Below are 16,665 nucleotides of genomic sequence, written 5' to 3' on the forward strand. Positions count from 1 at the left end.
CATTTGAAATTTTCAATTTATTATATTAGCAGTCAGCAAACTATTCCAATATTCCTCTCAGCTTAGAAACATATTTCAGAACTCTAGATAACCATTATTTTGAGCTATCTTTCTTTTGCATTTTTTTTATTTTAAACTTTATTATTTAGAAAACATTGCAAATAAAAACTTTGCCATGAACATGAGATTCTCTGAGAAAAAGCAATTTGTGGTCAGATACATTGGGAAGATGTTGCTGACTCATTTCCTATCCCTGGAAATCCAAAAGCCACTAGCAAGTTTTGGGAGGTTGAGCAATAAAGACTGCCACCTAGCTGTAAAAAGCAGTATTTTCTCAGACGTGTTTGGTCTTAGAAACTTGTCTCATGTGTCTACACCATGTGTTTACACCATAAATAAAGGCTTAACGTTTTCTTGGAACATGTCTTGGGAAAATCTGTAAGCCAGCTATGGTTTAAGACTTTTTATGTGTGTTAAACATGTTAACTAAAGTTAAAACACTTAACTATGTTTTAACAGTGGGAAGAAACCATTACACTTCATTCCTGATCAAAAGACACCAGCGTGACCCCAGGATGTTTAGCTGGTTATTTCTATCTGATTGGGAAAAAGTAAAACTTTATAACTGTTTTATTTTTGACATTTTTTACTAGTTTGTTTATTTTTGTACATGTGCATACATGCATGTGTGCCACGGTGCATGTGGAGGCCAGAGGGCAACTTGTTGGAGTCAGTTCTCTGCTTCCACCACGTGGATCCCAAGGATACCACTCAGGTTACCCGGCTTAACCCTGCTGAGCCATCTCTCTGGCCCTTATAATTCTTGTTAACAGGCCTTGCCCTTCCCATCTCCCACATATGATAGAGAAACAAACCTTGGCCGGCGTTTAAAAAGTTTGTAGAGTATATCCACCTGGTGACCAGAAACGTCAGAAAATTCCCTTTTGAAGCTGCGCTCCAGAACCTAAGGACAAACACATCGTTTCCAGGATTGCAGACACACGTAAGTCTCTCATTAATTAATGCAATCTCTGAAATGCAGACAGTATCACTGTGATGTAAAGACCTGGTTTTTACAGTTGTTGGACAGCAGCTCTTCTCTATGTGTCTGTTCCTAGGGAGTATGCCAGCGCACTAAAAATGTCATCATATTTAAAATAAAAGACTTTTAAAAAGCATCTAGACCAGAAGTATCCCCAAATAAATCTTATTTAGAAAACATGCAAGTTACTGTTCAGTCCGTTTCATCGTGCTCCTTACCCACCTCACTGTGTTCCATCTTGCTGTTACTCTAGCTACTGTTTCTGCTACAAACGACTGGCCCTGCTACTAAGCTGATTTTTATGAGCAACTCATGGGCTTCACCACCCCAAGTTTGAGAACCCTAAACTTGATGAACTCACAAATGTTTTTTTCCCCACAAGAAAAACCTTAACTTCAGGAAATTAAAAAAAAATAAAAAGTCTTTCTAACCCACAGGTTTTTACAGAAACGTATAGTCATACAGGACGAAATTCACTCACAACTGAAGACGACAGGAAGAGAACAATCCACAAGGAAATAAATTTATCCTCATCAACACTGCCCCCCTGCCAATCCCAAGTGCAACAACTCTGCACTGTCCAGTGGATGAGCCCAGGACTCACTTTGTCTTCCGCCACCAGAATGTCATGTTGCTCCTTGAACACATCCAGGTCTTCTCTAGCTTTCTGGATGGCTTCTGAAGTCTTGTTCTACAGTAATGGCAGGGACAGTTAATGGGATCTGGAGAGCTCTCAGGTTAAACAAAGCTACAGGTGATTCTAAGAAGATTAAGAAATCTCATAGGATGCGATCGCGTGAAGAGCTAGAGTCAGCGCCAGCGTGTTATCCAGCCATTCTGAAATGGCCTCCTCCTGTGTCAAAGATGTCTAATCGTCTGCAGGGGTGTTATGATACATTTCAGATATAGTCTTGCTATGTAGCCCAGGCTGGCCTTTAACCTGTGGTCTTCCTGTGTTAGCCTCCTAAGTGCTGGATTACAGGAATGTGCCACCATGCCTGATAAAAATTCTTTGCATATGTTATAAACAAGCTTTTTCTTTTCTTTTGGTTTTGTTTCTGAGACAGCTACTCTCTTAGTAGCTCTGGCTGTCCTGGAACTCACTATGTAGATCAGGCTAGCTTTAAACTCAGAGATCTGCCTGCCTCTGCCTCCTGAGTATTGAGGCATGTACTACCACTCCTGGTCATATAAACAGAATTTAACAGTAGGTACATAAGTCATTTATGATGCAGTAAATGTGTTCATATTGTGCTTCATTAACAATATCAGTGTAGGTTGACACCTGTTGAAACATTATGTATTAATAATCAGCATTGATCCTCATCTCTTTAATTAATCTTAACAATTCATGTTTATTTTTAGTGTTTCTGAATATGAAAGTTTCCATTCTATAGGCTAACCCATCACTTCCAGGTTCAGTGACACTTGGAAATACCACATGGTCCATAGAGGACTATATTTCCCTGGAGAATGGCCTGTCAACAGCTTCAAAGATTATGTGCTTTGATCAAGGTCCTACAGCCAGTCCATGGTTAAAAGCTATATTGTTGTTACTGTTCTGTTTTTTGAGACAGGTTTTTCTATGTAGTCCCGGCTGTCTTGGAACTCTCTTTGTAGACCAGGCTGGCCTCAAACTCACAGAGATCTGCCTGCTTCTGCCTGCCAAGTGCTGGGATTAAAGGTGTGCACCACCACTGGCTGGTATTAAAAGCTGTATTTTTTTAACTTCATCCTGAGAATCAACTTGGTCTTGTCTTCTATAACAGCATGTCATTTTGAAACTATAGTGTTCTGAATCTGAGATGCAGAATCACATCACCTAATTAAGAGACTGACGTGGGTCCTTCTACGTGGTTGTCTGGCCAAGTCCCAGACATGGAGTTGATGATGGGCATGGCGGAATAGGAATGGCAGAAAGAAAGCTATGTGGTAAAATAACCAGACATCATTGTAATGGTACCCACTTGCCTTTTCTTTAAGGCATTCCTCTTGTATCAAAAGATCACTTGATTAGAGTCTCTGACTCTAATCAAATAAAGGCTCCAGATGTGGGACCTGTGTCTGAGCAAGCGGCACCAATGCCAGGGAGCCCCAAACTTACTTTCTCCTCCTGCTTCTTCAGAAGGTAGTTGTTCAGGAACTGTTCCCTGGAGCTCAGTTCTTCATCCAGCAGCAAAGAATACACAAGATTGTTTATTTTCATTTCCTCCTGTGGAAATATGAAGAGGAAGAACGTTGAAGGTCACCATTGCTGGTTGAGGAAGAACATTCTGTTGGTGGTCATAGACTTGATGCTACAAAGATAAGCTTAGGAGGAGAGGAGGAATTCCTTAAATGGATGCCTTAAAGAAAGGCCCAACAGGCCGGGTGGTGGTGGCGCACGCCTTTAATCCCAGCACTTGGGAGGCAGAGCCAGGTGGATCTCTGTGAGTTCCAGGCCAGCCTGGTCTCCAAAGCGAGTTCCAGGAAAGGCGCAAAGCTACACAGAGAAACCCTGTCTCGAAAAACCAAAAAGAAAAAAAAAAAAAAAAAAAAAAAAAGAAAGGCCCAACAGGACCTCTTCCAACAGTATTTGGCTTTTTTCTTTCATTCGTCATCAAAACACATATACAGAAAAACACTGACCACCAATCAGTTATTTGATGGGCTTTGATACAGGCCGACATTCTTGTCATCGCCACTCACAGAAAAGATCTGTTTTACCAGCACAGAACCCAGGCGTCGTCATCAGGGGCTTGGCCCCAGCAGTGAGCACTGTTTGGACTAAACACCAGCAAACTCCTGTGTTTCCGCCATCCTGCCTTAGTGGGAACCCCTGGCACAGAGGCATAACTCGTCCATTAACAGTATTTTGTCACTGTCTTCTAAATCTCTTAGAAGCTGCATGTCCTCTTAGGCTGCCTTCTCTCCTTCACAGTTGTTTGTAGCCATCGGCAGTCTGTACTTTTGTGTCTCCCCAACTGCTTACTTCAAGTGCAGTTTTTAAAAAAAATTTTTTTTCTTTATTAAGAGATTTTCTATTTGTTTTACATATCTACCACGGATTCCCCTGTCCTCCCTCCTCCCATCCCCCCCAGCCTTCCTCCCCCAACCCACCCCCATGCCCACCTCCTCCAAGGCAAGGTCTCCCCTGGGGAGTCAGCAGAGCCTGGTAGATTCAGTTGGAGGCAGGTCCAGTCCCCTCCTCCCTGCACCAAGGCTGAGCAAAGTGTCTCAGCATAGGCACTAGGTTCCAAAAAGCCAGCTCATGCACTAAGGACAGGTCCCGGTCTCACTGCCTGGGGACCCCCTAAACAGTTCAAGCTCATCAACTGTCTCACTTATCCAGAGGGCTTGGTCCAGTACCATGGGGGCTCCTCAGCTATTGGTTCCCGGTTCATGTGTTTCCACTAGTTTGGCTATTTGTCTCTGTGCTTTTTCCAATCATGGTCTCCATATCTCTTGCTCATAGAATCCCCCTTCTCTCTCGTTGATTGGAGCTCTGCTCCAAGTGCAGTTTTTAAAGCTCCCAAATCCCTTCTAGTCCTTGAAAATTGGCAGCTGGATCCAGAGGCCTGGTCAGACCTTGGTTGGAATCATTTGGTAATAACCGTTTGGGTTATTCTGTGTTCTCTGGTCAGGACTTACACAGTAAGTGTTGTCTTTTGGGGATGTTTGTAGCTATGGATGCTCAAAGCACAAGCACAGTAAGTCTAATTAGAGCTGCAAAATGATCATTGTCTGTTTTCACTTTCTTTTTTCATTTACTAATTGAAATATTTTATTTATTCTTTTTTTTCCTTCAAAACATGGTTTCTCTGCATAACTCTGGCTGTCCTGGAACTCACCCTGTAGACCAGGCTAGCCTTGAACTCAGAGATCCACCTGCTACTGCTTCCCAAGTGCTAGGATTAAAGGCATGCATCACCACTGCCTGGCTTGAAATATTTTATAAAGAGATGTTCTACTTACAATTTTATTGCCTAGGGGTAGAGTTTGTACAGGAAAGTCAGTATGGATAGTAGGTACTTTACAGTTTGGGACATTGCTTATTGCCATTGTCTGAAGGTGACAGATGCTGGTGTTACTGTTAACTTAAAAGGGTCTCTAGTGTCACCAGGGAGGGGCATCTGGGCATGGCTGTGGGGAATTATCTTGATTACCTTTGAGGGAAGACCCACCTTGATTGTGGTTGGGATCACTTACTGGATGCGGGGGTGGGGGGGTGGGGGGGGGTGGGGGGGGGTGGGGGGGTGCCGCGGCAGGAAATCACTGGTCATATAAAAGGAGAAAGAAACATGGGCGGCACACATACATTCATTGCTTTTCTGACTGGATATAAGGAGACCAGCTGCTTCAGATTCCTGATGCCTGGACTACCCTGTCATGACAGACTATAACTTAAAACTCTGAGCTAAAACAAATTTTTTCTCCCTTAAGTTGCTTTTGTCAGAGTGCTGTGGAATAATCCTCTTGTACACTGTAAAGATTTGTCACTCAAATTGGTTTAATAAAACACTGATTGACCAGTAGCCAGGCAGGAAGTATAGGTGGGGCAACCAAATTAAGATGCTGGGAAGAGGAAGGGCAGAGTCAGGAGTCACTAGCCAGATGCAGAGGAAGCAAGATGAGAATGTTGTACTGAGAAAAGGCACCAAGACACATGGCTAAACATAGATAAGAATTATGGGTTAATTTAAGTATCAGAGCTAGTTAGTAATAAGCCTAAGCTACCAGCTGAGCATTTGTAATTAATATAAACCTCTGTGTGGTAATTTGGGAAGTGGCTGTTGGGTATTTGGAAGTTGCTGGTGGGACAGAAACTTCTACTTACATCAGAGTATTTTATCACAGCAACAGAAAAGAAAACCAAGACAATGGTCAACTGGCATTTTCTTTTTAAAATGTCAAAAATCCATGAATTTGGAAAAATTTGATGAGTTTCAACAAATTGCAATAATAATAATAATAATAATAATAAATAATATATGTAATAATAATAATTACTGTTGTTATTATCATGGTTGGTGCTAGAGCCTTGCACATGCAAGGCAAGTGTTTTACCCCAACCTTTTATTTTTGATTTTTAAATGGTGTTCTTTAGAGCAGAAGCGACTGTAGCTCCCAAGTCCTTTGGATATTTCCTAGTAGTCTAGTCCCCCCATTATGTGTACAAGAAGATATTCTAAGCATGTTTAAGAAAAATAACAGCTTTATTGAAGCATTTTCCACATACCATTTATTTCCCCCTCTTAGAGTGTATAATCTGATGCTTTGATACATGCGCACAGCTATGTAGCCATCACCAGAGTCAAGTTCAGAGCATGCTAGCATTCCTATTTTATATCTGCCTCCCCTAGAACCTCTTGGAAGCTCCTCTCTTTCCATAAAGCAGCTACTTATCAGGAACCTGGAGGAGAAGTGAGCAGGAGAGAGAGGGAGGGTAGCAGCACCTGGCTGGAGGAGGTTGGGGAGGGGCCCACCGCAGGGCCTCGCCACCAGGTGAGTGTGGGGGTCAGCTCCTAAGAGCGACAGATGTCCCACAGGCTACTTAAAAGGTTAAGATACAGAAATGAAGCCTTGCTTACCTGGTTAACAACCATCTCTGCCTTCACTCTTCTTTCAAAGAGTCTCTTCAAGTGTTCATCAAAGTTCTGTGTGCTTTCTTGGATAGAATTTTGAAGTTTCTTCATTTCTGCTTCTAAAGACTAAATTGGAGGCAACAGAATAATTAGAAGCTTATCACAATTGGTATTTGTATTTTGCCACATGGAAGAAGCAGAGGGAAGGCAGAGAAGTACTACCTGGGCCAGTCTAAAATGCTGTGTGTTTGGAATTTTTTATTTCATTTTGTCATTTTATTCCCTTTTTTGTGTGTATTTGTGTGTTGTATATGCATGTGTGCATACTTGTGTGCATGTATGTGTGTGTGTGTGTGTGTGTATGTGCCTGTGCACACAGGTGTGAAGGCCAGAGGATGATGTTGGGTGTCCTGAGTTATCAGTCTCTGTTTCATTCCTTTGAGACCATTAAACTTGAAGCTTACTATTTGGGTTAGGCTGGCTGGCCAATGAGCTTTCAGGATCTTCCTGTTGCGCCCCGCCCCATCCCCTGCCTCTGCCCCCCATGTCTGCACTGGGGTTATAGACATGCACAGCCAGGTCTGGTCTTCTTAAAGTGAGAACTAAAACTTTGAATTCAGGTCCTCATACTTACACATGCAACAAGCACTTTTACCAGTACATTGAGCCGTCTCCCCAGCCTGGATGTTTGAAAATTACATCAGAGGAAAACGATATTAAAGATCACTAATCAAGTAGGCCTAGTAAATCAAACTGCAGCAAATCTTTCCAGAAAAATTCTGACTACAGATAACAATTTACAGACACAAAATTTGGCCCTAAAAATCTTGCTTCACCTCCCATCTTTGAATACCTTGAATTTTTTATAGTATACATTTTGTTTTGATATTTAATTAAAAATACTTATGTGTGTGTGTCTGTGTGAGGGTAGTGCTGTGGGATATCTTTCTGTATGTTGTAAATATGTGTTGTTCTGATCAGTTGATAAAGCTGCATTGGCCTATGAGCAGGATGGAGCCAGATGGGAAAATTCAAGGGAAATATTAAAAAGAGGAACGCAAAGGTGGAAGTGACACCATCCCGCTGTCCAGGGAGCAGCATGTAATGGCACACAGGTAAAGCCATGGAACACGTGGTGACATAGAGATTAATAGAAATGGCTGAGTTTAGTTGTAAGAACTAGCTAGCAAGAAAATTGAGCCATAGGCCATGGCCATGCAATTTGTAATTGATATAAGCCTCTGTATGTTTATTTGGGTCTGAGTGGCTGCAGGACTGGGCAGGGCACAGGAAAACTTCCAGCTACATTTGGCTGCCCAACGTTTTGGCTTGACTTGCCACCTAAAACTTGAGAGAACTTAAAAAAAGATTCTAAAACAGAGCTAAAAACAGCTTTCTAGTGTGTCTCTCAGGCCAGCCACAGCCTGAGGGCTTGAGCTAAACTATGGCGGGTTTGTGGCATGTGGGCTTGACCCGCAGCATGATGGATTCTCACTGCAGTACACAGAGGTGTCTCCAAGCCATGCAGTATGCTGTGTGGTGGATTTAGCTTTTAAAAAGCTAAAAAAAAAAAAAAAAAAAAAAAAAAAAAAAAAAAAAAAAAAAAAAAAAAAAGGTTTCTGAGTTACACACTGCTGAATGGAGGCATGGACCCATTGCCTCCCAGAGTCAGCCAAGAGCATGGCTCCCAGAGCTGGAGGTGAATTACCTCCACCATGCTGAAAAGCTGAAGTGAGCAGAGTGAGCAGACAAGGCTGCTGCTCCAGTCCTAAACATGCAGTTTAGCATTTTAACATCTCTCCTGGTCAGAGAAGGATCACAGATTCACAACAAGTCAGATTCAGATAAAATAAAACTCTAAATGGTTTACAGTGCATGTAAAAATGTATGTAGGCTTGGAAGAGAGAGGAAAAGGAGTATATGCAGTTATATAAAGAAATAACTTGCCGGGCGGTCGTGGCGCACGCCTTTAATCCCAGCACTTGGGAGGCAGAGCCAGGTGGATCTCTGTGAGTTCCAGGCCAGCCTGGACTACCAAGTGAGTCCCAGGAAAGGCGCAAAGCTACACAGAGAAACCCTGTCTCGAAAAACCAAAAAAAAAAAAAAAAGATGGAACAATCCCTTGTAGTGTCTTGCATGTGCTAGGTGTTCCTTGAACATGTGGAGGAAGAACAAAGGATCAAATGAATGGTAACAGTGTGGAAAGTGTTGACATCAAGAAGAACTTTAAAAATGTTATGTATTTTTTTAAAAAATGTATCCAGTCTTCAGTTTTTTTTCTATCCCAACCTCTCTAGGTTCTCAAGGGACTTTAAGCCAAATCACTATCCTTGAGCTCTTAGAGGCATTAGGAAAAATTTGACCTAGAGAGTCTAGAGATGCCATTAATTTTCTGTTCTTCTAACCTTTCTGTACTTATCTCTCTCTTCATTTAGCTCCTTGACTTTTTTCTCATAGTCTTTGAATTGCTTCCTTTCTTCTTCACTCCACAGAGCATCAGCTTTTGCCATGAAAGCCGGTTGAGGGATCACCTGGAGACACAAGGAAAAAGCATGCTCTAGCATCTATAAGCCACATCAGTGTAGCACTACAGTAAAACCTCCCAGCTCAGATGGCAGTTAAAAGGGGAAACATCAAGGGGAGTAATCTGATGCTTTGATGGAAGAATGTGGGAAAGCCTTACAACCGAGTTCCTAGTTCCTATGACTCTGAGAGGATGATGATAATTTTAGGGTTGCCCAGACTCTTAAGTAACAAACTCAGATGGTGTTGGTATTTATGTAGCTAGAACTTCAGGAAGACCTGGAATGTTATGTCCCTGGTATATTTGAACAACTGTAGGTGGAAGCAAGATCACCATGCATGATGCTTGTTTGTTTGTGCTCATTATTTCTTCTTCTTTTCTTCTTCTTCTTCTTCTTCTTCTTCTTCTTCTTCTTCTTCTTCTTCTTCTTCTTCTTCTTCTTTTCTTCTTCTTCTTTTCTTCTTCTTCTTCTTCCCCTTCCCCTTCCCCTTCCCCTCCCCCTCCCCCTCCCCCTCCCCCTCCCCCTTCCCCCTCCCCCTCCCCCCTCCCCCTACCCCTCCCCCCTCCCCCTCCCCCTCCCCCCTCCCCCTCCCCCTCCCCCTCCCCCTCCTCCTCTTCCCCTTTTCCTCCTCCTCCTTCTGGTGGTGGTGAATGTTTGTGAGAACAGAAGGCAAATTTGTTGTTGGTCCACTGTGGCATCTTTCTAGGTTAGGGAATATTGGGGTTGTAGGATTTCTAAAACTGAGTTTTTCAGGGAACAAAAATGATGAACTTTATGTAGTTCTTTCTACCTCATTGCATTTTCCACAAAGACAGCAAAATATCTCACCATTCTCAAGATGTCCTCCTTCTTGACTTCCAGAACACCTCCCATCATGTCCATGAGGCCTCTTTGCCTTGCATCGGAGGCCTGGGAAAGAACCAGGATCAGAGAAGGCATTTAAAACAGAGAGTTAACGTGTCAGGCGGTGCCTGCCTGCCATTAGAATGATTACCTTTGGGACTTGGGAAGTGACAGTGATATGGGGGAGAGAACAGAAGGAGAGCAGCTGAGATTCAAGGGACCTCCGGACTGTGATAAATGCATAGTGTGTTTCAAGGATGGAAAGAAGGTTCTAGGTACCATTTGGGCAAAACCACATACCCGTGCTTGTTGCAATTGCTCCATTCCAAAGGGCATGGTCATCTCTGTTTTGGCTGATTGCCATGGAGGAATGTGTTTTTGAAATGAAATCTGAAAGAGAAAGTATAGTGGGTTTTTTTTTTTTTTGTTTTTTGTTTTCTTTTTTGCTGCGTTTCTTAAAAAATATCAAGCCAGATTTTCCTTCCACATTCTGAGAAAAGTTAAATGGTATTAAGGGGGAGTTAAAGGAACATTCCAGATTTTCAGCCATTTTTTTTTTTTTTTTTTTTTTTTTTTACTGTGGTATGAAGAAGGTCTAAAATGAGAATGCTGGAAAAATGGAGCCTCACTTATCTATTAACTCTCAGGGACTGTCTCCTCTGGTAGGAGGTTTAGAAGAATCACCTAAGTCATATCCAAAAAGATAGAGGTCTTAGAGTTAAGAGCCTTGGGCAGTCAAGGAGCCATGAACCAGAATGTGCAGGCAGAACAGGGAACTCACTAGGCAAAGAGGAGGTGAGAGAAAGGCCCTGTGGGCTTTATTCTCACTGGTGACGTGAGAAGCCTGTGCAGGGGCCAGGCAGATCAGGGGCGGCAGAGATGTGGCAAAACAATTGTTCTCGCGAGTGTTCAACGGCTCTGAGCTACAGCTAAGCAGAGCTGGGGTTTCACTAACATTGCAGAAGTGACTGCCATGACCGGGGACCTCAGAGAGTGACAGGGTGAGGTCCTGGTTGTCACCTTGCTCCAGGTCTCACACAAGCACAGCACAGTGGAGGGAAGCGACTGTCCTCTGACTGTGACAATGGACAGTGTTCAGCTCTCAGCTCTTATCCATGAGCTGGGAGACTGTGCTGACACTACTTACCTTCTCTGTGCCTCACTTTCTTCATCTGTGAAATGGGGATCAAGCTTGTATAATCACAGATGTATTCCAGTCTTACTGGGGCACTTAGGATGGTACCTGGCCTCTAACCCAGATTGCAAAAACTGTCACTTACTTCTAGACATGATTGTCTTTTGTCTCCAAATAATTTCAGTTTATTTCATATGAGTCAGAGGTTTCCTTTGTGTATTTCCTCTGTATTTTTAACTCTAAAAAGATGATATGTAGTCCTTTCTAAATACTTTGACTTTTTATTATCAATAAGAATAAAGATCCATCCGTCCCCTCTCCCTTGGGCCTGTATGCCTCAAATGACCAAGATAATTACCCAAACTCCATCAGCTTCACTGGCCTATTGGGGTTCTACTTCAAGTACCTGTACCCGAGTTGGGCCAAGGAGCTCCTTCTCAGGCACACCTGGAGTTGGACCTGGAGAGTCTCACTGAGATGAGCTGTTCTCTTCAGTGAAAGAGACGCAAAGTGGAAAATTTGCACAGAGACACAAGCTAACTCTGAAGACCCCACAACATTCCCGCCCTGGGCTCCTGCTCCCCCTAGGTTGGATGTTTAGATCATCGCCGAATCCATGGGATTCATAAAAGAATCCTTTCTGATGCTGTGGCTACACTGCCTGCATTTGTTCCCTGTAACTAAGTGCTACCTAAAGCAGCAGCTTCCAATAATAGCGCAGACAAGAGGATGGACAACCAGAGCTGGGAAGACCTCCTGAGACACGGGGAGGGATAAGATGGCTGGCCTGTACCTCATCATCTTCCACAACAAGAGCTCTTTCTGGCTGCTCACAGTCTTCAAACACTGGTTGCCAGACTCTTTCTTCCAGTTCCAGGTCTGAAATAATTTCTTCAATTCTGACATTCTTTTCTCTTACGCGTGCAATTTCAAACTCTTTTTGTTTATAGGCAGCATCAAATTCACTATTGAAAGCCTTTTTTACTTTGTAAATGATATCCTGAAATAACAATAAGTTACTGAAGATACATCATATCTTACGTTTTTCCTAGTAACACAATTCCATATACACCTCTAAGATCATTCTAGAAATTATCATTTAGGAAGGTCAACGTCATCTTCCCAGACTGGTGCTTATAGTGAGTCATTTCTAGGTTTAATAATCTACAGTGCTAGCTAGCTGGGTTTGGATTAAGGCAGCAGCAAGATTTACACCCTAACCACCTCTCTCCTGTAATGTGAGCTGTGTTACAATTCAACATGCAGGGCTGCTGGGAAGTACTGATGGGCACTTGGAAGCTTATTGGACAATTCTACTCTTTTGCATGTCCTCAAAAGTCTACCATAACATTTTATAAAGCAATGTACAGAACTCAGCACTTCTTCCTTGGAAACTCGATGGAGGAGATGTGGAGAAAGGAAGCAATGGTGTTTGGAGAGTCTCCCAGGGAAGGACTGCTGTGCCTGGATGCTTCCTATGTAGAGTTGAGTCATTTTCAAATAGAAGGGGGAACGTGAGTTAGGCAGCTAGGTCAGCCAATAGCCATGGTGGCAGCAGGATCCGAGTGGATTGCCCCAACTCAACTCAAGTGCTAAAGGTTCAACCCAAAGTGGCAACTCTGACTCTAACTCTGGTTTATGTTAAGCCATAGTCTGGTCCATTAGCTTCTCCCACTAAAGAGGAAATCATTAAAGTATGCTAGAAATGAATTTAACACCTGGCACCGGAGGTATTTTGGGCTCAATTGACCTCCTTATAGATACACGGCAACAAGGAAGAGGACCAGAAGCCTATCAGAGGTGACTAAACAGTTCTGTGTGTAGATAAACAGATGTGCTGTGGGTTAGAAGAGGAGGAGGAGAAGAAAAGGATGGGAAGCAAGGCCTGAGTGACACGGAAATAGGAACACAAACTGCAGACACGGCTGAAGAACTTTTAAGAATGGGAATAGCGAATGGAATTTCAAACCATCTACAGTCTTGGCTGTTGATTAAAAAAATATTCATTAGCATCTTCTCCGTTCCAGGTGTGTTCTGAGGCCGACTCATTCGGCAGAAGCCAAGGAGTGCGAGCTTACAGCCAGAGGAGCCTCATGCTTATTTTGAGGCCATTGTATTTCTCTAAGTCAAGCAGACAGATGAGCAATCATATCCTGACCTCACAAGATTCCGAGTGATGCATGAGTTACTGGACACACGGAATTTAAGCATTTCTTTGAGCCAGCCAAATTTCTAATAAGAACGTCTGTTGAACCAGTTAAGGAAAAGCATTCCCTAGAAAACTTGGCATCATCAAGTCCAGTTAGAATGGGTGGGAGTATCTCTGCATACAAGCTCTGTCTGTAAGACTTGGATGCTAGTCATCCATGTATTCCTCAAGCTTTATAGAGATATCACTTGACTACTCTATGCTTCATTGTGAGCCCTTGAAAGGCACCTTGTGGGGCAACGTCAGAGTTTTTTTTAATAAAAAAAAAATTCACTCACTTTTAGTAATATAATTTGATTGATTTTCTCCTCTCTGGAATGAAGTTCCAATTGGTTCGTCAACAAAGAGGTATCTGCCCCAAAATCAGGGCTCAAACTACCAAGTAGGTAATTGGGCAGACTGGTGTCTTTTACTGTCTTTTCTTCATCCTCTTCTTCTTCATCATCCTCTTCATGATGCTTTTTAATCAAAGTGGCTGACTGGACCTCTACGATTTCCTTTCGTAGCTAAGGATAGGGGGGAGTGACATGGAGGTCATGTTATCAGAATTCCATAAAGGGCAATTTTCAGGTGATTTAATTTTTTCAGCAAGCATTTTAAGAGGTTAGATTGTCTTGCCAACAATTTGGCTCAATGTGATGGATGCTGAAATGACTGCAGAAGAGATTAAAGCTTCAGAAACTCATTCACTGTAAATCAAAAAAATAAAAGCGACCCTTGCTAGTACACAGTATTTACGTTTTTGTGTCAGGATGATACCTGCTTGTAAATATTCTGAGTCTTTCTTGGTACTTAAACTCGAAAAATATATCTTCTCATATTTTATCAAGGAACTTGTTCACATGGGATTAGAGAGTGTAAGTTGATTTAGGTATGCCTTCATTTTGTGCTTCAGAAAAAGGTGGTGCAAAGTTCCGGCCCAAACTAAGTTATGCCAAAGGGACACTTTTTACTGCTTTGATGGAGACTCTGGTTTAGAAATTGTAGCTGGGATTGCTTTAGGAAAACCATAAATTCCATTGACATAGATTCAGTTTCATCTTTGGTCAATGACTATAAAGCATGGCTGCTATGTAAGGAAGGACAAAGAAGAGATTGTAGACCCAGACAACCTCTGAGCAGGATGGGAACAGCACTCAAGTCACATTTTAAAACAAGCAAATTCTCATACTTTAAGACTAATCGACATATAGGATATAGACTCCATTTTTTATTATTTGTAAATAGGATTATAAATTTATGAGGATATAGTCTATACATTAGCAAGAAATATAAATATACATTATATGCAAACTTAGTATTAATTTAATCTCAGCATGAATCCATGTGATGGGGACTCTCCTAGTGAGGGTTTCTGTTGCCATGATCAAACACCAAGACAAAAGCATCTTGGGGAGGAAAGAGTTTATTTGGCTTACACTTCCACATCACTGCTCAATTACTGAAGAAAGTAAGGAAAGAACATGGAGGCAGGAGCTGATGCAGAGGCCGCCGAGGGGTGCTGCTTACTAGTGTGCTCAGCTTGCTTTATTATGGAACCTCAGGCCACCAGCCCAGGGAAGGCACCACCCACAACGGGCTGAGCTCTCCCACATCCATCACTAATTAAGAAAAATGTTCTACAGCCCGATCTTATGGAGGCATTTTCTCAATTGAGGTTCCTTCAATTCCGAAGACCCCAGCTTGAGTCAAGTTGATGTAAAACTAGCCAGCACAGGGACCCTTAATAAATGACATCATATACGTAAGTACACACATGTGGTTAAAGTGGTACCTTAAGACACTCCGCCTCAGTCTTCTTTTGCTGCACGACTCTCTTCAACTGCTGCAGCTCTTCTTCTGTGCGCTCTTTCATGGGGAAGTTCTCAACCACATAGGGGATATGAAAGCACTTGGGTGGAGATGGAGATGAGATAGGTTCATTTTCTACGATACTTGTGGGCATCAGGGAAGCCTAGGGGCCGTTCCCTCCCATCCAAATCAATCCAGAGGTTATTACACAATAAGTGAAATTGACCCTGGAAACCCTTAAAACAAAGCCATGTGATGCTGTTCTAATGGTCATAACCTTTCATAAGACAGCATGCTTTTCTGAAGGGATTCTTTCTAGGACAGTGATTCTCAACAACTTTCTCCACATCCCCCTTCTCTCCTGGAAATTTTGGGAGTGTCTTGAGACCTTTTCTATTGCTGCTATGGTAGTATGAAGATGTCCCTGTTAGCAGATAGAGGCCAAGGAGGGTGCAAACACCCATCAGTACATACGACAGCCTTGTCAACAAAGCATCGTCCACCTCCACAGGCGCCACGTGTGCTACCCAATCACAGGAATGCACAGCGGCTGTAAACATGGTCACCCAAATGGGGATGGTTAGGGAAAGGCCTATTTGAAGGAGGGGAGTGGTGCTGTTAGTAGCCATTTAAGGACCTAAGCATAGACGGAGATGTCTGATTACTCTATGTGTACCCTACACGAAGAGGTAGAGGAGTGGCTGGTTACAGCACAGGAAGGTAAGGGAGGTAGAAATGTGAGCGGTGTTTTGTCTGCCTTTTAACCTACGTGGAACTTGAGTTAGACAGCCTTTTGTGGTGGAAGGCATTAAGAGGAGGATACGCGCGCGGGGCATCACAGAGGACAGAGGAAAAGGTTCTAAGAGTAACCTGGAAATGCACTGTCTTCGAAGCGTGTGAGACTGAGCAGAGGGATGGATGACTTAAAGGAAAGCCACATGTCTGTGGAATTCAGGGCGGCAGGGGTGTGGGGGTGGGGGTGGGGGTAACAAGCCTGCTCTGGATGCTCTGTTGTGTGGATTTTCTTTACTTTTTAAAAAAGTTACGTGATAAATTTCCTTCCTTTCTTCCTTCCTTCCTTCCTTCCTTCCTTCCTTCCTTCCTTCCTTCCTTCCTTCCTTCCTTCCTTCCTTTTCCTTCCTTCCTTCCTTCCTTCCTTTTAATGAAAATTCTCATTGGTGGGGATTCTATGCCTGGGGTTGTACATCTATTTGTTACCTTTAGGGCTCGGCCCTTCACAGCCATGGAATTCCAGCACTCTTCCCTGATGAGCTCAGTTAAGTAGCTCTTGGCTAAGTTATGCATCTCCACTTCTTTTCTTATCTTGGAGAAAGGGAAAAGATACAAGTGAAAATATAGCCCCTTAAGGAAAAAATATGTTATCAGCTCACTAACTAGTCAGAGCTGTCCACTTAGTGGGAGCGTTTTTTATAGGATTTCCCCCACACCTTCAGCTGCCCTATGCTGTGGTGAACTTTTGAGTCGCACAGACTTATTTTGAGAATGCTTCCTAAGGCTTGGATCAAGGCTTAGATTCCCTGCCTTGAAGACTGACG

General features: G+C 42.8%; 1 protein-coding gene across 2 annotated transcripts in view; it reads right to left on the reverse strand.

Annotated features, from left to right (window-relative positions):
- Cfap43 (cilia and flagella associated protein 43) overlaps positions 1-16,665 on the reverse strand; it is a 97,000-nt gene that overhangs the window by 11,061 nt on the left and 69,274 nt on the right. For both annotated transcript variants that reach the window (XM_042265037.2, XM_042265032.2), the window contains exons 21-31: positions 16,328-16,432; positions 15,093-15,209; positions 13,597-13,824; positions 11,903-12,109; positions 10,275-10,364; positions 9,960-10,040; positions 9,012-9,137; positions 6,613-6,732; positions 3,147-3,254; positions 1,647-1,733; positions 876-964 (exon numbers count right to left, since the gene is read on the reverse strand). In XM_042265037.2, the coding sequence (XP_042120971.1) occupies positions 876-964; positions 1,647-1,733; positions 3,147-3,254; positions 6,613-6,732; positions 9,012-9,137; positions 9,960-10,040; positions 10,275-10,364; positions 11,903-12,109; positions 13,597-13,824; positions 15,093-15,209; positions 16,328-16,432 (1,358 nt within the window). The remainder of the gene's footprint in view (positions 1-875; positions 965-1,646; positions 1,734-3,146; positions 3,255-6,612; positions 6,733-9,011; positions 9,138-9,959; positions 10,041-10,274; positions 10,365-11,902; positions 12,110-13,596; positions 13,825-15,092; positions 15,210-16,327; positions 16,433-16,665) is intronic.

Source organism: Peromyscus maniculatus, chromosome 1 (assembly GCF_049852395.1).
Source record: "Peromyscus maniculatus bairdii isolate BWxNUB_F1_BW_parent chromosome 1, HU_Pman_BW_mat_3.1, whole genome shotgun sequence".
Classification (NCBI taxonomy): Eukaryota; Metazoa; Chordata; class Mammalia; order Rodentia; family Cricetidae; genus Peromyscus; species Peromyscus maniculatus.